General features: G+C 39.1%; 3 protein-coding genes across 5 annotated transcripts; 2 read left to right on the top strand and 1 right to left on the bottom strand.

The window, feature by feature from the left end:
* The first annotated feature begins 374 nt into the window (after positions 1-374).
* Positions 375-6279, top strand: cenph (centromere protein H). 2 transcript variants are annotated; one of them, XM_036579423.1, is made up of 10 exons: positions 375-461; positions 962-1053; positions 2718-2773; positions 3157-3202; positions 3288-3356; positions 3446-3502; positions 3783-3846; positions 4086-4137; positions 4359-4516; positions 5929-6279. In XM_036579423.1, exons 2-10 carry the CDS (start codon positions 962-964, stop codon positions 6013-6015), a joined length of 681 nt encoding a protein of 226 aa, XP_036435316.1. In that variant the 5' UTR covers positions 375-461; the 3' UTR covers positions 6016-6279. The 2 variants fall into 2 exon arrangements, with proteins under 2 accessions (XP_036435316.1, XP_036435315.1); XM_036579422.1 differs by having other exon boundaries at positions 424-511.
* A 306-nt stretch (positions 6280-6585) lies between these two features.
* On the bottom strand, positions 6586-15131 carry pola2 (polymerase (DNA directed), alpha 2). 2 transcript variants are annotated; one of them, XM_036579420.1, is made up of 19 exons: positions 15001-15109; positions 14460-14600; positions 13998-14122; positions 13224-13309; positions 12993-13050; positions 12735-12844; positions 11849-12042; positions 11422-11510; positions 10804-10956; positions 9728-9790; positions 9439-9493; positions 8750-8874; positions 8548-8586; positions 8382-8455; positions 8159-8267; positions 7624-7730; positions 7271-7327; positions 7069-7195; positions 6586-6853 (listed from the first exon to the last, which is right to left on the bottom strand). In XM_036579420.1, exons 2-19 carry the CDS (start codon positions 14542-14544, stop codon positions 6701-6703), a joined length of 1809 nt encoding a protein of 602 aa, XP_036435313.1. In that variant the 5' UTR covers positions 14545-14600; positions 15001-15109; the 3' UTR covers positions 6586-6700. The 2 variants fall into 2 exon arrangements, with proteins under 2 accessions (XP_036435313.1, XP_036435312.1); XM_036579419.1 differs by having other exon boundaries at positions 6587-6853; positions 14460-14606; positions 15001-15131.
* A 10-nt stretch (positions 15132-15141) lies between these two features.
* Positions 15142-21676, top strand: dimt1l (DIM1 dimethyladenosine transferase 1-like (S. cerevisiae)). The gene is made up of 12 exons (XM_036579421.1): positions 15142-15311; positions 15575-15648; positions 16856-16942; positions 17024-17085; positions 17191-17284; positions 17374-17423; positions 17626-17749; positions 18288-18380; positions 20585-20649; positions 20750-20813; positions 21003-21109; positions 21217-21676. The coding sequence occupies exons 1-12, from the start codon at positions 15254-15256 to the stop codon at positions 21257-21259; spliced, it is 921 nt and encodes a 306-aa protein (XP_036435314.1). The 5' UTR covers positions 15142-15253; the 3' UTR covers positions 21260-21676.
* The last annotated feature ends 1475 nt before the right edge of the window (positions 21677-23151 follow it).

Raw genomic sequence — 23151 nt, 5'->3', positions numbered from 1 at the left:
CCTGAGCTTTGGGACTGTTGAATCGTGTTGTTGTATAGATTGGCTATCTAATGTATAACAGACAAAAGCAAATAAAATAGTTTAAAACAGATTTAAAATTTTGAGTTGGACGTTTGGAGTGAAAAGAATAACAACTGAAGCATAATGCAAAACAAATTTACATTTCTCTTATGAAGATGATATTAATCATAATATAGCATTGATGTTTCTTGGATGTTTAAAGCCGTCTCCCAACAACGTATATATATATATATAAAAAAAAAGAAAATTCTTGAAAGGGGTCAATAATGCGAGAAAAGTCAATGACAGCAAATAGGAAAGCAAGTTTCATTCAACTAGTATTCGCAGTAGTGTTCTAGTTAGAAACCCTGTACGCTAATAGGAACACAGCCCTCGTCGTGCGTTGTTGTCACGTGACGGAGCGTTTCCTGTCGGCGGCAGATTCGGTTGTTTGCTAAGAGGTTTGTGAGTTGATAAAACCAAACACAAAGAAACGAGAATGGAGCCGGCAGTAAGTTAGGTTATATGTCTGTGTATAACTCGTTTAGTTTGTTTTTGTGTAGCTCTGTAAACCGGTATATAAAAAGGCACGCTATGAATTTAACATGGACTTTTGTTTGTTATTCGGCCGAGCTAACGTTAAGTTGGCTAACAGTCTGATCCGGTCGACAGCGTAACGTTCAGTCATTCAGTAACCGGGCGACGGAGACTGAGCGAAGCTGAAGTCAGACTCTTCTTCGCCAACTTCTTGTTTGAATTTTCCCGTTCCATCTTAAAAGCTGCAGCAGGCGCCAGAATGTAACCGCTGCACCATTTAAGGTGGAACGGGAAAATTCAAACAAGAAGCTGGCTAGCAGGAAGCCAGCTGTAGCCTTGTAGAAATCTATCTATCTATCTGTCTAATGACGTTTTAAATGAATAAAAATAACAGTTGTTTGTTTTTTGTTGTCGTTTTTTACAGATGGATTCCCAAAATCAGCAGGGCTCATCCTCAAATAATGATCACCCACCATCATCCGTTTCTGAGGGGGTAACGCCCATTCATTTATTAAGGTGATTTAATAACATCCGCTACAGTCCGTTTAGCTATGGGTCGGGTTCCTGGAGACTAAGCCTAGTCCTAGACGTCACACAAGGCTGAAGTTGGCTTCTGATTGTATGTAACTGCTGCACAATTTAAGGTGGAACGGGAAAATTCGAACAATAAGCTGACTCGAGCTTCGTCTCAGAACCTCGATTTGGCAACATCTACTGACTGAGGCGCCAGAATGTGACTGCTGCACTATTTAAGGTGGAACGGGCAATTCCAAAAAGAAGCTAACTTCAGCTTCGTCACAGCGCTTTTCAATGGACAGAGTATAGCTAAGGGCCCGTATGCATACAACTTTGAAGAGTACGAGTGCAGGATCTGTTGTAAAATCATCATAAATAAGAGAATAATCTGATTCTTGATCAGCACTTCTACCACAAAAACCACAAAAATTCAGGTCCAGAACTTGGCCTAAAGGAAGTCCCACCATTTTTTCAAAACCTCTGCCCAGTGAAGTTAAGATGTAAACTTATTTAGAGTGGTTTGATATGAAATGCTTTGTTCTAGAGCTCATGTGTCAAACACAAGGCCCACAGGCCAGATCAGGCCCACCACACAATCCTATCCGACCCACAAAAGTATTTTAATTTCCTATTAATATTAGCCCATTTTACAGTGTGCTGCACTACAGTCCCCAGCATGCACTGCAATGTAATGTGCTCTGACACCCCTATTCCAACAACACTCTGTGGGACAGTGGTTACACCTCAGTTCTACATAATTCTGCACAATTCCACACCAGTCACATCACCAAAATGCATTTCAGCTGCAGTTCAGCCAATATAAACACTTCACATTAGCTCAGCACGTCGGAAATTGAGACCAAGTGTTAATAAACTTTCAGTAAAGAAAGGATGCCAGGTGTCTAGTTCAAGCAAATAGGTAGGTTTAAAAGAACAAGCTTCTGGGGACATTTAAATTTTGAATATTTCAAGTATTGGTGTAATATTTTAAGGTCTACTACAAGTGTCTGTATTTTACTGTTGAAGTTTTTTTTTGCATATTTTGGATAAACAACGGCCAGTTGAGGTTATAGCACATTAATTAAAAATGAAATAAAACCTTTTTTTTTTCCCCTGGAGATTTTTTAATATGGCCCTTTTACTGGTTGAGTTTGACACCCCTATTCTAGAGAGACTTAACTATTCACAATTGTTCACAGTGTGGGTGACAGAAACCAGACATCCAAAGCATTTAGTGCATCTAAAAGCTCCCTTGCAGAAAGATATTACATGAAATGGTTATGAATGCCCAAAACATTGTTTTAGAAAGGTTTTGTTATTAGAAAGAGCTAAAAGATAAATAAAATAGCTAGGTTTGTGTTGTAGACATTGCGACTCCTGGTTCCAATAACCAACACTGTGAAGTGATCTGAGTCTGCAAGTTTCTCTACAGTGAATCGTTATACATCAAACCACTCCATAAATTAAGCAGAATTTTTGAAAAATCAGTGGAACTCTCCTTTAATCCTTGCCTGGGAATTTAACCTTATAACATTCATCTAAGTAGGTACTTATGCATCACATTAACTGTATGTTAGATTTGAACTTAGCTCTACATGTTGAGGGACGATAGATGTGGCTGCATTTTTTAATGAGCAGGTGTCTGTGTTCCACTCTTTCCACAGGATGAAAGATATTATGGCAAACCAGTGTTTTGACATGAATATTAAGGTCAATATGGGTAAGTTGTCAGTCATTATTTGAAAATGTCCATAATGTTTCATTGTAACGTTTGTGGATCATGTGTCAGCTGTTTGTTAGTTCACTGATTTGCCTACAGAGTGTAAACAAAGTCCATTTCAAGGAAAGTGAAATCTGAAGAAACGTGTGAGTGTGGGTGTTAAAATGAGAACAAAATAAAGCAAATTAATGGCCACTTTATCAGCCACTGTTAATAAAGCAACTTACTAATGTAATCTTCATAAAGTTTTATATATGCAGTGGCTGTTGTCAGATACCATGTGATTAAAATCATGTATTAAGTGCATCATGTTTTCTACAGAGCACAAGTTTTGTCAGGATGTGTACTGGAATCTAAATTTCATCTTTGTGTTTCAATGGCAGGAAAACTTAAAAGATCATGTGACACGTTCGATACTGAAGCAGACCTGTGAGTCTTTTGAACTTCGGTTGGTGGAATTTATTTATTTTTCTGCGATATGGCTTGATATTGATTATCACATTCCGATGCATAGGTCCAAATATGAAAACGCAATAGAACAGGCAAGACTCTCACATTTCAACAAAACACTGGCACTGAACAGGTAACTTTTCACAGTCCTTATCTAACTGATTGTCACTGGATGACAGTGCATGTTTCAGTTTGCGTTCTCATAATAAAACTGTGTTTCAGAATGCAGGTTTGGAACGCCGTCATTGAGAACCTGATCCAGAATGATGCTGGCGATGTGTAAGTAAATATTTGTGTAACTCTAGTCTTTAGCTTGTTGTAAAGAAACATAGATGCTCCATATCTGATGTGTCCAGAGCAAGAAATCAGCTGTTGAGAATATTAAATTTGTGTATTGCTGACAGTCAGAAATGAGAAAAGATGCATTTTCTTTGCAAATTTTATGGTAAAACAGTTGCACGTAGAAATGTACAGACATTATATATAATAGTAGAAACTGCAGTATAATGCATAATAATCATCATTAAACATGTACCACTTGTGAAATATTGTCTTATAGGTCATTGAAGGCAATGGTTGATGAAAATGCAGACCTCTGTGAAAAGACAATGAAACTTATAAAGGTGGGTATTTATTTATTGAATTCTATTTTATTTGCTTGTTTGTTTGCTGAATTATGCTATGCTAATAACTCCTTTATTGGTTGCTTTAATGGTCTAGAACACCCATGATCTGAGGCCCTTACCCATTTACTGTATAAATATTACACTAATGAAATTTTGTTAATTGGGTATTGCTGTTGAACAGATTGCTGAATTAAAATGAATACATCTTTAATTACTTTTCACAACACTTTATACAGGAAACACGTGAACTTCAGGACCAAATTACAGACATTCAAAAGGAGAGACTCGGTATTTGACTTTTTCCATCCCTTCTGAGCCTCTATATTGTAAATATTACTTTACAATAACCTTCCTCCATATATGTTTTGTTGGAGAAGTAGACCACTTGACTATGAGAGCTTTTATCACATAATCAATGTAATTCTGGAGAAAGCTGAATAGAAACCAAAGAAATCAACCTTGAGAATTCTTGAGACCCTTTGATTGTATGTGTGTTCTTATACTCCCAGAGATGAAGGGGCTCATTAAGAAGAAGATGCAAGAGATTAATGAGCTGAAACAGATGAGAGAGAATCAAGGGCAGGCACAGAAACAGGCTGTGGAGCGTGCTGAAGCAATCTTGCAGAAGTACCAGAAGATCGCCACCATTTCCCAAAACGTCCTCCGGGTATGTGATGTTTGATTCTATTTACTGTGATGTGTTTGTTCTGTTGTACAGCTGCAGGATTTACAGTACAGTGAGTTCTCTGCTTTTTAATGCCTTTAAAACCGTAACACTGGAAAAATAATTATTTTAGCTGCACAACAGTGGAAGTTTGTATATATTCATGTATTCAAATTGATTGGTTGAAAATCATGTACTTTAAGATATATGCATGACATTTTCTTGTCAGTAGCCCTTTTCGCAGTTTCTTTAACTCGCTCTTCTAACAGTCTATTTAATGTCTTTGACTTGCAGTTGAGCTGTCCTCTAGCCCTTCATCAGTAGTCAGTTTCAGACCACAGGAAGGCTGTTTTAACTGAATTATTCCGAATTAGTGTAACATGAGCCATATTATAGAAACTTCTTAAGTCTGAAATCTTATCTGTTTAGGTCACCATGACAACTTCAGTTAGGACTGAATTTAGGACAGAAGCTATTACAGAACAGTTTTTAATTTCATAATTTTATCATAACTCCAGATAAGAAACGTATTACAGAAGCTTCATAACTAGACCAAATTTCCTAAATACTTTGACACCCCCAGAGGAGTTTTAACTTGTTTTAACCGTCTGTTCTCATTGTTTTATGCAGTGGCAGGCAGCATAGTTCACTATTAGCATGATGATGTTACATATATCTATATTGAAAATGGTGCTTTGACTTACGAGATTTTTTTTCCTAACAGCGTTTTACCCAGACACTACCGACACGACCTCCATCGTCCCCTCTTATTACCTTCCTATGTTAATGTTGATGAAAACTCAGATGAATTACATTGACGGTGTTGTACATTGAGGAGACAGAGCTGAACGGGTGTCTGTTTATTAGGACAAATAACGTTAGTGCGATCAGCTAGAACTACAAACTAAATCTGAAACTGGAGAGTGACGACACTGATAAACAGCACAAAGAGCGGTTACAATATCTGTTTATTGACCTGTAAGTTTTGTTTGCGCCTTTTTACATCGGTAACTGTAGCTGCCCGACTAACTTCATTATTTTGATTAACGTTACGTATTTACATTTAAGGTGTGTGGTCAGTTGCTAGGCAACAGACATGACGGTCGATTGTCGACTTCGATAAAGTGGTTTAAGATTTCCTAACTTCAGATAAGATTTGCTTTGGTAATACAAATTTGTGAAAAATCTGATCTCGACCTGTCAGATCTTAAGACAAAAAGATAGGAAGTTTCTGTAATACAGCTCCTGATGACTTTTCAACTTGGTCTTTAGACATCATCTTAATTTTAGAAATGTATGTAAATACTTTATAAAGAGTGTTTAAGGATTAGTAGGAACTATGCAGTAACTGTCTCAGTTCAAAGGTTTGTTTATATATGAAAGTGTTTTTCTTATGCATTTCCTTGTTTTTTCAGGGGATCATACTTGCCAGCAAGGTCAACTGGATAGATGACCCTAAACTGAAAGACATTGCAATGGGACTGGAAAACATCCCTAAGTGAAGAGGATCTATATATATACACACACGTTGTAAATATTGCATTTTATACTACAGTCCTAAAGCAATACATCTTCCAGAGTGAACAGGATTAGTAAAATTGTAGGTTTAAATATCAGACCGACAGTATCATGCATACCTACAGCTGATTCAGCAGTATTCTGTTCAGTGACTCCATTTCCTTACTACACAAGAGTGAGACTGGCTGAAGTGGAATGAGAGAAAAATGGATGCCATTTTGAATGGACCAATATGTATGTACAGTGAATATCAATGTAAATGTCTTAGCTTTTTGGCAAGGGAGAGGACTTGTTTTCTGTGTAGCTTATGAAGAGTAAATACACAAGTTTTATTTGTGAGTATTCTTAAATTTGAGTTTTGTAACTATTTTCATACACTGAAAGTTAAATGTGGTTACACATCTTACCATACCTGGAGTTAAAAGAAACACTTTGTTTTGCTAATCTAAAAAGTTTAAAAACTGGCTCATTAAACTGCATGATGAAAAGATGACATCAAACACTTCAAATGTTTTAAAACTAAAAAACACACCAGTTGACCACATGAACCAATTATTATACATTTTATTTTCCCACAATTTGCCTTAGTGTGAAAATGTACTTAGACATAAAATGAACATGGAGAATACAAAAAAAAGTGACGAGTAGAAAAGCGAGACAAGCATGGAGCTAAATTTTCACCACCTGTCCTGCTATGCACGGGCTCACTCTTCTCCCCTCTTCATACACTGGGTTCTGCTTGATGAGTAACCGTCCATAGGTTCCACCCACCTGTCCTTTTGTTAGACGCCCAGGATTGACACACACGCATCCAATCACATCCTGAAGATAAAATGATTCAGTTCTGTTTCAGATTTGGAAGTTCCCAACAAATAAGCTCATATTAAATAAAGCTAAGTTTGCAAGTTTCCTGTTAACTTATTGTACTACATCAGTCATACCAGGACATGGACTCCAGCTTGCGTTCACACCTAACCGCTTCCCCTTTAATTACTTCAGAATTCATAACACTACAGCCAAATGTTAAGCTGCATTACCTTGATAAAATAGCGCATTTCAGAAGGTATGATCAGAACGTCAGGAGTGAGGGGCAGCAGGCCGTACTGCTGAAATCTTTCATAATCCATGTTGACCTCCTCTGCAGGGGGGTAGAGAGGGTAATAGCTGCAAAGAAAGCAAACTTGAGTATAAAGCAAATCCTTAGGACAAATGCTGTGCTACTGATTCTTTAACACCAACCTCCGCTGGGTTAACATGTGCTTCATGATCCGTGAGAATCTGTCTGAGCCGGTAGCACTGCAACAACACGGCGACATTAAAAACCCATACAAAACTTTGGTATGTATGCAGGAATCACATACCACTCAAGATAAAAATGAGGTTTGCATATTTAGTGCAAAGTATGAGTATGCGATAAAACTCCAATGTTAACACAGTTGTCTTCATAAACTTAAATTCCTTTCCAATACTTTGCAGTTTCAACTGGATTGATAAAATGTGTATGAAGCTTACATTTTTTTTAAGTACTGGTCTACAATCAGTTAACTGAGTCCATAGACTCATTGGGGTGAAAATAATCCTTATAATCTTACCTGCTGATTTCTTCAGCTCCCATGTGAAACAGGAGGTCTGTAGACGTCAATCCCAAAGTCACACCACCAATGAGGAGTGTGCAAGGATCAGGGGCCAAGGTCACTCGCTAGGGTGCAAAAACATACATTGAATGATTACGGAATATGAAGAAATTCAGCCTTGCTAAATAGTATCAAACCACCTAAATGCCCCCCCCCTTAGACAGACATTGGGTCTCATTCACCATCAATTTTTAAGAGGAAATATCATCTCAAAACCCACTTGTTTTCATGAAGACTGTCATTTATTCTTATGTAAGCACTCAAGAGCACAAAGGTGTGAACAATTTTACTGTTTATGAACACATCATGAATCTGATGTAGACTTTTTCTTAGGACCTTTCTCAAGAACAAATTTAAGAAAAAACTTAAGATATTGGTGAATGAGGCCCAATATTATAGAGATTATGAATTATGAACACAGTGACCAAGTAAGGTTCTGACTGAGCCTCTATTCTGCAGTTTTAATGCAACCAAAGACAAAAAGACAGCTCACCTGCACATCATCCTTCTTGAGGTCTGGGAGTGTGAAAGGAGGCTGTGGGTAAATGTAATGGTGATGTACATCTCGTTGAGACGGAATGAACACCAGCTTGCATCCCGTCCTGAGAAGAAAAATAGGTTGAGAGGTAACAAAGAATGGTCAGGTTCAGAAGACGTTCAATACTCTGTGCAAGTTTAAGCTTTAGATGGACAAATTCAAGATGATGAATACATACCCTCTGGTTCCATCCACAATGCTGTCCATACATCTGGAGAAGATGGTTTCAAATGTTTCTGTTACCTGTCCTTTCTGTCAAAGAGTAAATACATAAGGCACTTTGTTGGTGTGAAAGAACTCTTATTGTCTGAAATGTTTTAGATAAAAAGGAAAGTTAAAAGTACCTCAATTTGCTCATGCTTGGAATCGACAAATGGTCCAAGCTATGCAACACATGAAATAACACAAGACATAAAATCAGCCAACTGTCATTTTGAGACATACACCCACTCACACAGGTCAACAGGTCATGCAAACATGTCTATAAACAAACACTGTAGAAACAAGGCCTCAACAGACTCAACAGTGAGTGTCCATCACTCTCACCAGTATGCAGACATCAGGGCGGTCTTTATTAATAATGTTAATCAGGTCAATCAGAGGATCATAGGCCAGGCTATCAGATGGAGTATATGGCCCACAGGCCACCATCACCATCACAGGCTCCGAGGCTGCAACAGACAAGAGAAAGAATAATAAATGAACAAATAAATACATAAAATTAAACCACAAGTATCGCTGAAATGGTAACTTTACAGAAGGCAAAAGCCTTCTTTACTTTTACATCAATGAAACAAACTCGTTTTTTGGACAGCAACGATATATAAATGATTCTATTATTAAGCTACTACTCTCCAACTTTACATTTCTTTAAATTTCTCATATTAATGTTGTGAATTAGACCATAATAAAATCACCACCCAGAAGGCCTTGTATTTGAGAAATGGTGGGCAAATCTCCAGGCATAATAATGCACTGTAACGTAAATAGTTACAGTATATTATTTAATAACTTTGACATTTCCAAAAATAAAAAAAACATTATTTATTAAATAAGCTAGGTGGTATTATTTAAAGTTTAATTATTAACAAAGCCAGTGATTCCAAACTTTTGAACTGTACATTGAACAGTAAATTTAAAATGCAGGGTAACTAAGCTTTGAATTATATGTTTCATAAACATGTCTGCATTCTGCTCTCTAACTGGTCTGTCCACAAAAATAGCTGGTTTCTTACCTTCGTTCATTTCCTGTGTTGACTCTGGAGTGGAGTAAAAAGGTAAAGGAACACCCTGAAGGGGACACACACTATGGGTCAAGAAGTATTTGCTAAAAATATAATTTTAAAAGTGAAATTCACTGCTTTTAATGCATTGTTTTAATAGAACAATGAGCACATACTTTAATGAGGCATATCAATGTGTATTTTATTCAAACTAGTATAAAATCAATTAAATGAACTGTTCAATTGAAAATGATCAAGAATTTAAGACAACCAGGATTCTGAAGTCGATACGCACACATACCTCATAGAGTTTGGAGGCAACAAACCTCGAACCAGAGGTGTTGATGCCTTCCATGACAACAACCTGAAAAGACAAATCATCTAGTTAGTGTACACAAACTCAAAGGACATTGAAATATGCAAAAAAAAAAAACATTTGGCAAAATTACGAGGAATGCATCAATACAGATAGTGGTATTGGGCCAATACCATGGTCATTTACTCGTACGCAAAAATTCACTGATACCAACATTCCGATACCCACTGATACCATGTGGTGCAAGTCGAGTGTACACGACTGTGGTAATGAACAAACGACTCAAGCCGACAGTGAAGGAGGCTCTGCTCACACAGAGAAGTGTTACTGACTCTGAGGAGGTCGGACGCACAACCAGTGGGTCACTTTAAACATTCCGCCATGGAAGATCCTCACCAGGAATACACTTCGTGATTTAGCCGGTTAATAAAGAATCACCACCGCTTCCCCAACATAGACGGAGACATGTAGACTAACAAACGGGAGCAGGAAAATCAAAACAACACACCATACCTTAGAATGAACAGAGCATTTTCTTACAGCGTGAGTATATAAATCAGGCTTTGTCTGTACATGATGGTCTATTGAAACCTTAAGTGAGATCTCACCAAAGAGGCTTTAGAGGACATTCAACTACAGCTTAACCAGCCAAACAAAGACTTCTGACATAAAACTTCACAAGTGAGCTCCTCTGATGCGTTAGCCTCAGACGGTCATCCCTGTTGTCACTGCTACAGAGACTTATGTTGAAAGACACAGATGAGGAGCATCAAAACTACGCAGGGGTGCAGAAGCTCTTGTGGAATAAAACCCACTCTTCTCCACTGCAGTGCTACTCAATCCAAAGTAACTAATGTAGCATAGCTAGCTGATGTACATCATTTAAAAAACAGCGAGATTTTGAGGCTTTGACAGTAGTTTGTTATGGTATCGGACTCGGATTCGGTATTGGTGCGTACTAAAAAACATACTCATACTCTGTCTGGGGAAAAGTATCAATGCATCCTTATTTCACACAAACTTATCTGACTGGCCTGGGCTCCCTGCCCAAGTATACACACCTGTCCAGGAAAAAGTGAATAATCTTTGAGCTCAGACAGATCCACAGGCACTTGTCTTGCTCCGTGCTCCTGGCTCGCCTCCAGCAGCACAGACTGAGCATTCAGCTTCCCATTACTGTCACAGCACACTTGTCCCAACACTGTTACTGTGTCCTGCAGGGGGCACAACACACAACTGAACTTCCCAGGGTCATCTCAACATAACTACAGTGTCCTGCAAGAGGCACAAAGCTGGGTCAAGCAGATCAGGGTAGGCATAAACTGACCTTACACCAAAAAAAAAATAAATAAATACTTCTAGGGATGTAAAATCTTGAATCAAAATCAAAAATTGGCCTTCAACTAAGAGGCAGGATCATGTTTTTGATTTTTGTTTTTTCCTTCCAATTTGTTTTGCCAGATGAAATACTGTAACTAAAATGTCAGCCAAAATAAAACAACCAAAAGCACCAACAACTGAAATTTTTAAGTAAAAACGGATGGACAGTAGCCTACATTACTTGACTGGTGTTTTCTACAATGTGTGGTGAATGTTATTGAATGATTTCTATCAACAAGCTAAGTAAATAGAAAAAATACATTTTGGGAAATTATCTTCAGGAAAGTTTTTGTGTGTACCTGAACAGGTAGTGAAGCTGGAGAAAACTCCTCTATATTGAAATGCGTCCTCAGCTCCTCCCCCAGCCCTTCAATCTTTTCTGTCAAAACTGAAAACATTCACAGGTGTAAAAGATCCAGTCAATATTCACAACACTGAGCATTTGTCAAACACCATCTGGGGAAATCTCACAGGTAATGAAAACAAAACACTCAAGATTCCTATTCTTTTCCTTAAAAATAATAAACAGTCTATTTTAGGTCTTCCATGTCTTATCATTCTTTTTAACTGTATCTATTTCTCTTTTATTCTTGCATCCTCAAAATTGTCCCCTTTGCCCTGCATATAAAGCATTTTGAGCTTCACCTCAGTGTATGAAAGGTGCCCAAAAAATAGTTATTATTACCATGGCCACATGTCTGATACCACCTACTGCAGAAGACGTACCATCTCGCACATCTCTGAGCCTCTGGAACATGTATTTGTAGGAGCCGGTGAGCGAGTCCTCTCGGCCCTCAAGCAGATCCACCTGGACCGCCATTTGGCCTTTCCCAGACCAGCGAGGACCCTGCACAGCCCCAAACGTGGCCACCACCTCACCCCGTGCCCCACGCATGCTGTACTTCTGAGAGGGGGTCGGACTGCACAATTACAAATACGAAAAGTATTTAGCAAAACCTATAATAGGGCTGGACTTTTCTTAAACTGTTTTTGCTACGTGAATATTCAAATCTGAATATCACAAAGAGAAAACAGATTACTTGGAGATGCACCACTTTACATTGTACAAATTTGTTATGTTTTTGTTTAAAAAGGTGAGAATAATATAGCTCTACTTAGGTGTGACAACTTCACTTAATGTGAGATGAAACATTTGTGTCCTGACATTTTCATCAGTTATGTTTCACCTTTAGTCAAAAATCTTACAAAACATATAATATATACACAGGATTTTTTTTTTATTCCAAATCATGCATGCCCTATTCAAATACCTACATACAAATACTAAGATATGGTCAGACAGCCACATTGGAATAACAAAGCCATGCCATGCCATGTAAAGCATGTTCATAGAAGACTTTTAGCCTGATTGAAGCAAATTTGCTGCTTTACACATTATAGTTATGGAGGAAAGACAACTGACACTGCTAACAATCAATATGATGTAATACTGCCAGATAGTTCAATGCTTGGATTTGCATAAGGAAGCAAATCATCAATCAATCAATCAATCAATCAATCAATAAGTAAATAAATACACAAACAAACAAACAAACAATCACTGCCTGGAAAATAGAACATGCATACTGTGTGTGAATGTAGTCTTATTTACCATGGGGAAAAGCTGGCAGGGGAGAGCAGCAAACCTGGACTGGGTAAGCGGGCAGCAGCGCGCTTTGACTGAGGGTGTTCCGGGGTGGTGAGAGCACGTTTCTGAGAGCCCTACCAGACACAACAATGATCATATTAGAGGAAAGTGACATTGCTTTAATATACACGAGCTTAGAATCACGACAACCCAGAAACAGCAACTAAAAAAGACTACACAATCTTTGCACGCTCTCTAAAATATTTTAATAACATGTACCACCTTGGCTGGGGTTGAATATGAATCCAGTAAATTTTCTTCCTCCTCCTCGGCTTTAATTCTGTTTAAACTGGGTCAAGAAACACAATATATGGAGACATTTTCTGTAGCAATTACACCAGGAAATAAAACACACTGGTTGCAGCCTTTCACATTTATCATAAAACTAAACTGAATCCCTGCAATATTAAACTTTGTGAAACTGGGCACTGTGCTTAAAAAGTACAAGGATACAGTTCTTGGATGGAGTGAACATCTCTGGTGTTGTTAAACTTACTACTCTTTGAAGAGCCTTTGTTCTTATGTTTCTTATTCAAAACCTGCAAAACAATGATAAAAAAATATATATAAAATTAAAAAATAGAGACGTGCATTAATCAACCAACACATTTAACAAATCAAAGATTTCTTCACAGGTTTCCTCAGCTAAAGTTCTAGTGCAGCATTATGATCTACCACAGGGGTTCCCAACCTTTTCCACTTCCAAGGCCCACCTACTCATCACTTTAAAGCATGAAGGCCCACAGGAAAGCAAAACTCAATGTCGGGTGGCAGGGGGCATATTGTTTCTAAAAGCAAATAATTCCTGAAGCTGCCATTGTGCGCCACACAGGACGTACTAATTATTTTTCACTCTGTGAAAACATTTCTTCTATACTGTCAGTTATTTTTTCACTGGTTTTAAAGGACCACCCCCACACACTTTTTTGACTACTAAAAGGTGCTTTGCAGCCCACAGCCCAGTCCCAGTAGGTTAGAAACCCTGGCTACAATGTGTGCATGTATAAAAAATGTGCATATACAGTCACTGACCACTAAAACAGGGTAAACTAGAGCTAACAAATTATGCAGAAAAACAGGTGGATTATAATCTGTTACTGTAGAATTAAAGTGCACCTGATAAAACAAACAATGAGTGTGGACAGTAGATGTACCTAAGAAAGTGCCTAGCGAGTGTATACAGACTACACAGACTTCAGAACAAGCCACTCAACTCAGTGTACTCACCTCATGCTCAAATGTCTCCAGATTGTTGACAGTGAGCTTTAGCAGGCCTTTAGTTGTGCTGAAAGCAACCCACTCGTTTACAATGTCCTCCCCCTTAATTCTGTGACATAAACACTGCTCCAACACTGAGAGACAAGGGGAGAGGGACGTAAATAAACTAAAAAAAGCTGAACCCACAAACACTGACACAGTTAAAGCCACCTTACACTCCTTAACTGTGACCAGCGCATAACAACACAGAGCAGGTTGAACGTGTATGAGATTACATGCACAAAACACAGTACAATTATAAAAACAAAAATGAAAAAAGAGGGGTTAAAATAATTTACATTTTAAAAACTTCTTTTAAAAATGTAGGGGAAAGAGCATACAGTGCTTTAGTGTTGGGTTCAATCAGAGGTACTACTATATTTTATTTAAATACTAGTTATAAATAACCATCTCGCTCTCCTCCATACTTACTCTTGTCGAGCACCGCATCATCGTCACAGCTTATGTCAAAAGTCTGCAGCTCGATTTTTATCGTCTCGCCGGTAACGCCCGCCATCTCGCCTCGCCTCGCCAACTCTTCACTTCGAGAAATTACTGGCCAAGTGCGCGAATCTGTAACTAAAGCAGTGTCCAGTGTCGCTGACCGAGTTCAGACATTGTTTTGCGTACTGACCATGACACGCACAGAAAACGAGGCTGAAGTTGGCTTCCTATTCGTCAGCTTCTTGTTCGTGTTTTCCCGTTCCACCTTAAATGGTGAAGCAGTTACATTCTGACGCTCTCTAACTGCTGCACCATTTAAGGTGGAACGGGAAAATACGAACAAGAAGCTGACTTTAGCCTTGACACAGAACCTTAACTGACCGACTAGCCGAGTGGCTAGTTAGCTATGATAATGCTAACAAACAGCAGCACGAATCTACAGCACCTTACAGTATCTGACTGACTTACTGGCTGAGAAGGAAGCTACAAACGTGGAGTGAAATAATCCCTAAAAACCCAACGCAGTTACCTGGTGTCCGTATTAAGGCTGTGTGTTGTCAGTCATCGCTGTGGTCGAGTTCAGTTTGCCGCGAAAAACTCGCCCGCAAAAACAACGGCGAAACGTCACATCCTGTCCGTGTTCATTCCCTCCAGTCCGACAGGAGGCACCGAGCACGGACTTCACTACTAAACTCCAAACCTGCCTGAGCGAACACACGTGTCGAGAACACACGGCTGGTGTCTGTGCTAAACCCTGTGTTTTGATCGAACTCTTTATCAAAATGCCTAAAGTAAGAGCTGAAAAGAAATCCCGACAGCACCAGGAGGTGAAAAGTCAAGGTAGGAGCCCCTGGTCGTCGTTCTTGTTGGGCTGGTTTGCTGATTTACGTCACGGTCAGCCTGTTAGTAGCTTTAATTGCGTCCTGATTGAAGCTGCTTGAGCTGCTCTCAGTGTTATCGCTGGTTGTATTTTCGTCACTGACATTTGGTGTTAAAGTTGTTGTCTTGTCACATCTGTGATTTGCCCGGATTATGCTCATCCAGTATTTCCATAACTGATTAACGATAATGAATACATAGCTTTACTGAATCTCACGTTTCAGGGATTATGTTCAACACTGGCATTGGACAGCACATCTTGAAAAACCCTTTGGTGGTCAACGGCATTATTGAGAAGGTAGGTCCATACGGAGTCTTTTTCTTCCACGTAAATACACCGATCAGCCATAACATTAAAATCACCTCCTTGTTTTTACACTCTTTGTCCATTTTACCAGCTCCACTTACTACAAACTGCATTCCATCTGATTCTTTGCAAACTTTATTAGTCCCCCTTCACTCTGTTCTTCAGTGGTCAGGACCCCACAGGACCACCACAGAGCAGGTACTATTTGGGTGGTGGATCATTCTCAGCACTGCAGTAACACTGATGTGGTGTTGGTGTGTTAGTGTGTGTTGTGCTGGTCTGAGTGGATCAGACACAGCAGTGCTGCTGGAGTTTTTAAACACCTCAGTGCCGCTGCTGGACTGAGAATAGTCCACTAACCAAAAATATCCAGCCAACAGCGTCCTATGGGCAGCGTCCTTTGACCACTGGTGAAGGACTAAAGGGTTGCTAACACAAACTGTTCAGCAACAGATGAGCTACTGTCTCTGATTTTACGTCTACAATGTGGAGTAACAAGGTAGGAGTGTCTAATAGAGTGGACAGTGAGTTAGCAGTTTTTAAAAACTACAGCAGCACTGCTGTGTCTGATAACACTTGTACCAGTGCAACACATACTAACACGCCACCACCACGTCAGTGTAACTGCAGTGCTGAGAATGACCCACCACCCAAATAATACCTGTTTTTAAGTGGTCCTGACAATTGATGAACAGGTTAAAAGGGGGCTTCAGACTCACAGAAATGTCAGTGTCATTGCTGTACTGAGAATGATCCACCACCCAGATGATGGCTGCTCACTGGGGGGGGGGATTATTGAACAGGGTGAAGAAAGGCTCACAAATTACGCACAGAAACAGATGGACTACAATCCGTAACAGTAGAACTACAAACTGCACCTGTATGCTTAGTAGACCTGATAATGTACAAAGAGTGTAGATGCAAAGTAGGTGTGCTTCATAAATTTGTCAGTGAATGTTGGTACCTTATAAAAAACCCAGTTTACTTGCTGTCTTTTTTAAGCATAGCTGGTCCAGTGTAAACATGATTCATATTTTCTATATCTTTCATATTTCTGTTGCTAAATCACTTGTATCTCCTCATCTTTGTTCGTTGCATTTGCATACTGGATGGTTTATTTAAAATAATCATACAGTGTATGAATAAACTACTGCTTGTGCCTTGTTTTCTTGGAAGTGATTGATTTTTGTATTCCCAGGCAGCATTAAGACCAACAGATGTGGTCCTGGAAGTGGGACCTGGAACTGGTAACATGACAGTGAAGCTTCTGGAGAAGGCCAAGAAAGTAAGCATGCTTTGATAAAGTGTTTCCATATGTGTCTGTGAATGAATATAAAACCCAGAGTTTCCTTTCTGTAATTTGAAGGTAGTAGCTTGTGAGTTGGACACCAGGCTTGTAGCTGAACTTCAGAAAAGAGTGCAGTGCACGTAAGCATCCTTGAGTTTTATTGTCATTCTTTTTTTAAATGTGATAAATCAGACTTCACAGCCTCCTGTACACAGTTTGACTTCAGCATAAACTAACTTTTACAGACCCATGCAGACAAAGCTTCAGATCTTAGTTGGTGATGTTCTGAAGACAGAACTACCATTCTTTGATGTCTGTGTAGCAAATTTACCCTATCAGGTAAAAATCCTTAATTTTATTTATTGTAAATGACGTTTTCTTCCATCTTTTATGCCAAACTTGGAGCTGCAACATTATTTATTTTACAGATATCTTCACCCTTTGTCTTCAAACTGCTTCTTCACAGACCTTTCTTCAGGTATGAAGTTGGATGTTTTCTGACCATGTGCACATAGACATGTTTTATTATTATTATTATTATTATTATTATTAGTAGTAGTAGTAGTAGTAGTAGAAGTAGTAGTAGAAGTAGTAGTAGTAGTATCAATCTACTGTTTTCTTATCAGCACCAGTTCTAGCCGCTTCTGTTTTGATAATGCTGGTGATTATCTTTGTGAAAGATGCGCAGTGCTGATGTTCCAGAGAGAGTTTGCTATGCGGCTGGTGGCAAAGCCTGGGGACAAGCTCTACTGCAGATTGTCCATCAACACACAGCTGCTGGCCAGGGTGGACCACCTCATGAAGGTCAGGCAACTTCCCTACTTTTACTAATCTGTCTCCACACAGCCACATTAGCCACAGAAAACCGATCATCAGGAACTCTGGGCAGATTATTTGTAATACGTAATGTTTCAAGTAAAGTGTTAAGCACAAGTACTTCTGCCTTTAGATGTGTGAACATGCCTGATTGTTGTTGGATTGCAATTTGCATACCAATCAGAAATTACAGTATTGAAAACTTTGATAGGAGAGTACAGACCTCTCATTATAATCAGGAAAGTCCCATATTACTACAGAAATTAGCCAAAATCATTGAATGGACTTTAGCAAGTACTCCTGTTGCATATCACTACATTCACTTCCAAAATGAGAGAGCTTTTTTAATTACCGAGAGTCTAAACCAATTACCTGTTTTATTTTTAATGTGCCTGGAGATTTAGTCACTAAATATGTGGTGTGTATATATCTTTATCTAATACATGATGTGTATATATTTTGCACAGCAGCTTGGGTTTGGAACTGTGTAGCGTTCAAGTTTAAATAAAGAGCTGTGTTATTTCAGGTGGGGAAAAACAACTTCAGGCCTCCTCCTAAAGTGGAGTCCAGCGTGGTCAGGATAGAGCCAAAGAATCCTCCACCACCTGTCAATTTTCAGGTTTGTATGCATAGTTTTATACATGCTGAATGGGCATGATCACAAGGGCACTGTGTATTTAGAGCCTATATCAGGGAAAAACAAAATTTTCTTGCTTATTTTTTGAACGGAAGACTTCAGTGTAATTTGTAAGTGTTAGTAAAGTCCATATGGTCCCTGTATAGAAACTAAACTGCAAAAACAATTTGCTTTTTCATAGCATATATATAGGGCTGGGCGATAAAACGATAACGATAAGTATCGCGATATAACTTTTCCTCGATAGAGCGATAAGACAGGTTCGATAAATGTTCGATATAATACACCATTCTCACACTTCCACGTTTTAGCGAAAGCCCTGGTGGCGTTTTCTACTGCAAGGAAAGCGACACTACTCGCCAGCAGAGGGCGCACTTCCAAATTTTTCGACTTGATTAGAGAGGGAGGGGGCCATGAGTAAAAAAGGGTTTCCAAATATACTTTAGCAACGGCTGAAACGCGGAGTTATACAGTCCCTGTTTGAGTGGAGCGACCGGCGATCTGTTCTCCTGTGACCGAGTGTGAGTGACGAGGTCAGTGGTGTAACTGTACTGTCCTACAGTGAACTCACCTCTTTCCATGCATCCTAACAACTTTAGCGGTGTTAAATCACGTCTGCAGCGGTGTTACAGCGCCAAACCATCATATTTTAGTATTAGTGCATTCTCGAGCAACGAAAGTGAAAGAAAGAAGTGGGTAAACGGAGGAAGCTGTGAGGCATTGGAGAGCGGGAGAGCGCTATCTTTCCAGGCTAGCTGTTTTTAGCTGCTGGCTAACTTGAAGCGGCGCTCCGGCACAACCCAGTGAATTGATGATACGGTAGATCAAACAAGACACAAAATCACCGCTTTCAGTTTAAACATACCTAAAAGGAGGACTCTGTTTGTCTGGTGTGAGAGATTCACACTGCAGATAATGCTTTTACACAGCGAACGTCAGATATACTGCGGTTCACCCCTTAAACTACTACGGTAGCATAGAGAAACCCAGCCGTCGCTAGCTGGTGTCTGAATACTGTGATCTGCTCTGACATGGATGTGGTAGGAGTGACAGCAGTGACCTACCGAACCGAGTCGACGTTGTTGAGAAACTAATGAGTTTAGCTCTGTTGTTGGCCACTTGTTTAGCATTTGTAACGGGGTAGCCGAGCGCTCGTCACCAGACAGCTAAAAATAATCTGTTTTCTTTCTTAAATCATGACTATTACAAAAATTGCAGCGGTGCTTTTCCAGCTGATAAAAACAGCTCAGAAACTTTCTACCACTCTTCCATGACAGATTAGTGAAATGTTCCACTGTTTGCTGAGTGTTTGTCATGATCGGACCATTAGTGATAGTTTAAAACCACAATTAACCACCCAGGAGCAAAATCAGCCTTCAAACGTGAAAGAAATCATGATTTGACATTTATCGTGATATGTATCGATATCGGACGATATGAATTTTGTTTATCGTGATAATGTTTTTGGCCATATCGCCCAGCTCTATATATATATATATATATATATATATATATATATACATACATACATACATACATACATACATCATCTAAACCGCTTATCCTTCTGGGTCGCGGTGGGGTGCTGGAGCCTATCCCAGCTGTCATTAGGCGGAAGGCAGGATACACCCTGGACAGGTTGCCAGTCCATCGCAGGGCAGACAGACATACACATTCACACACACACTCACACCTAGGGGCAATTTTAGCACGTCCAATCGGCCTGATTGCATGTCTTTGGACTGTGGGAGGAAACCCACGCAGACACGGGGAGAACATGCAAACTCCACACAGAAATGACCCTGGTCACCCGGCCGGGAATCGAACCCAGGCCATTCTTGCTGTGAGGCGACTGCGCCACCGTGCCGCCTATATATATATATATATATATATAATTTTGAACCTATAGCGGTTTAGCTCCACCCATTCACTCTGAAGTTATAAGAAGTGTTTCAGCCTGTACTGTTTTTGAATAAGCCAATCAGAACAGAGCTCACAGTAACATAAACAGTCTGGTTCATTTTTAGGGAGAAAGAGAGGTTGAAAAAGGCCATGTAAAAATGGACTTCAAAGAAAAAAACTATACAAGAAAAATGTATGATACAGTCCCTTTAATATTTGATGTACAATATAATGGATCATATGTATTATTTGTTTAAAAAATTAATTTTTATCTTTATCTGTAGGAATGGGATGGCCTTGTCAGAATTGCATTTGTAAGAAAGAACAAAACGCTCAGTGCGGCCTTCAAGTAAGTACTTTATTTATTTATTTGTAATATGTGTCAGTTGTACCTAAGGACAACCTCAAACAGTATCAGCAATGTCTTATAGCATATGTATGTGTTAAAGGTCTGCTGCTGTTGAGCAACTTTTGGAGAAAAACTACAAAATTCACTGCTCTGTGCACAATATAGTAAGTAAACCTTGGAACAAAGGCCCGTGTTTTCCGCAGTCATATTCTTTATGGTTGTCTATCTAAAGCTCATCAATTAATATTCACTTAATCCAATATATTTCTTAATTTTGGCTTCCTTGTTATCATGTGAACTTGCTCATTATGACTCATGCACATTTTTATTCATATACTGTGTCATATTAATAGGAAATACCACAGGACTTCAGCGTTGCTCAAAAGATTGAAACTGTTCTTCAAGAATCAGAGTTTAGTGAAAAGCGAGCACGATCCATGGATATAGATGATTTCATGGTGTAAGTAAATTTATTTTGTATGTTCATTTTATTTTTGCATTTCTCTAAATATTTGTCAGTGTGTTTAGTTCAGCTTAGGTTTATGCTGTTCCTTTTTTATTCCATAGACTTCTTCATGCTTTCAACTCTGCCGGGATCCACTTTTCATAAACCCAATGGAAGAAGCACAAATACAGTGTGTTTGGACTTACGTTGAACTCTGCTTGGTGTTCCTCACCTTTGTGCCTCTTTGTGTGATGGCATGCATCTAATGGACAAGCGGCAGGACTGTCACTTGGCCTTCAATGCTTTGGTGACTTTCTGTGAATCTAAAGGATTTCACATGAAGAGCCATCTTGAGGAAAGAACTTTGTGTGTGGATACTTCTTAAACGAACATAAAGCCTAATAGGAACGCACCAGAAACGTGCATGGTGGATAAATATTCTATAAAGGACTTTACTGTAGTACTGATTCAGTACTAAGAAATTCTCAGTATCTGTCTTTTTAAGTACTGAAAGACTTATGTATACAATGTACTGATTTAAAATACCATATTGACAATATAGAGAATTAATTTGATGTTTCAGTTTACTGTGATCTTTGTACTTCATTGGTTATGTAAATCTTGACGTAAATATGGATTTTGCCCAGTTATTTTCCTACTGACAGCAGTCACCTGTCTGATTCCCCTTTATCATATGGGGCCAGGGGTCAGGATATCAGGGACTGCCTAAGGAAATGCACACTTTTGCCGAGACAAAGGAAGCCCCCCACATCTTTTCAAATCAATGTTCACACAACATTTCACAGTGGGTAACTGCACAGCTCTGTGTATGTGAGCTGGCAGATGCCCCCAACTGACTGATCATAAGGTAGACCTCATAAGGTAGAACTCTGTTGATCTACAAATCGATTGAATTTCATCATCTTTTAAGGGGAATTCCACCAATTTTTCTAAATGTCTGTTCAATTCAACCATCGAGATGTACTCAATCTTTCAGCATGGTTTGATGCGAAATGATGCATTGTAGAGAAACTTAACTCTGATTTCTTTATAATGGAGGTGAATGGAACCATTTACTATCCAAAACCACTGCCTCTGCCATGAATGGATTATTAAAACTATGTTTTAGGCCGAAAGGTTAAGTCCAAACTATGTTTCAGCTGGAAACATTTCTAACTATTCTGTGCCATTTTTGTGAGCTATCTTTCAGAGACATTAAATGCTTCGGACACACGGTTCCTGTCACCACTGCAGTAAACAACTGGGACTGTTTACATCTTATTTAATAATGCAGAAATTCTGAAAATTCTTAATTCCCCTTTAAGGATATATCAGTTCTTTAAATGCACTTGGAGCAATCAAAGAAAGAGGAGCGTTTCAGAGTGAGGAAACAGTACATGATGTAACTCCGGGGTACAATTTCTCTGCCTTCCACCCTCTGTGGATGGTACTGTGAAAGACTGATTAAAGTTAATTACATTGTTGATGTAGCTTAATATTAAACATACCCTTAGGAAAGCTCAGTTGATTGGGTCTCAGTGTTCAATATCTGCAGATCAGTTAAACCAAGTGACAGGTGTTAAAAGTGAGAGCGGAGTAAAAAACATTTCAATTAACAAATATATTTGGCGTTAATTCCTCTATTTTCACAGCTTATCCCTGCTTGCATGTCTTCCTCATGTGCTCAAAGAGAGGAGCTAAGGTATAAGGAAAAGAAACAAGGAGGGAAAAGATAGGAGATGCACCTGCCAATATGATGCAACCCTCTTAGCCCCTTTGTACCATGTGAACCCATTACACTTGTGTCCCCACAACTCTCCTTGGCTACTAACACATCCAGCAATAAGGCTTGTCTGTTAACACTGTATGAGTTTATTTTTCCCTACCTGAATACAACCCAAAAAAATCCAGATTATGCAAATCCCATTAGGACTGAATAGCATGGGTTATCTATTAAAACACTGAAACACAGAGCAGCCCTTGTATCTCCTTCCAACTGCCTGGCACTTCAAAGGTTACCTTATACCTCTAGTGACTGACTACATCAAGCCTGGTTC

This window comes from Colossoma macropomum, unplaced genomic scaffold (genome assembly GCF_904425465.1).
Source record: "Colossoma macropomum unplaced genomic scaffold, Colossoma_macropomum, whole genome shotgun sequence".
NCBI lineage: Eukaryota > Metazoa > Chordata > Actinopteri > Characiformes > Serrasalmidae > Colossoma > Colossoma macropomum.
This window is presented reverse-complemented; position numbering and strand designations above follow the sequence as displayed.

Coding starts and splice junctions, on each gene's coding strand:
- cenph (XM_036579422.1), top strand. Junction 1,054..2,717: donor ACGCCCATTCATTTATTAAG/GTGATTTAATAA, acceptor CTCTTTCCACAG/GATGAAAGATATTATGGCAA. Junction 3,503..3,782: donor CAGAATGATGCTGGCGATGT/GTAAGTAAATAT, acceptor ATTGTCTTATAG/GTCATTGAAGGCAATGGTTG.
- dimt1l (XM_036579421.1), top strand. CDS start 15,254: ATGCCTAAAGTAAGAGCTGAAAAGAAATCCCGACAGCACCAGGAGGTG. Junction 15,312..15,574: donor CCAGGAGGTGAAAAGTCAAG/GTAGGAGCCCCT, acceptor CTCACGTTTCAG/GGATTATGTTCAACACTGGC. Junction 17,285..17,373: donor TAGCAAATTTACCCTATCAG/GTAAAAATCCTT, acceptor TTTATTTTACAG/ATATCTTCACCCTTTGTCTT.
- pola2 (XM_036579419.1), bottom strand. CDS start 14,544: ATGGCGGGCGTTACCGGCGAGACGATAAAAATCGAGCTGCAGACTTTT. Junction 12,845..12,992: donor CATATTCAACCCCAGCCAAG/GTGGTACATGTT, acceptor TGTGTCTGGTAG/GGCTCTCAGAAACGTGCTCT. Junction 11,511..11,848: donor GCTCAGAGATGTGCGAGATG/GTACGTCTTCTG, acceptor GAATGTTTTCAG/TTTTGACAGAAAAGATTGAA.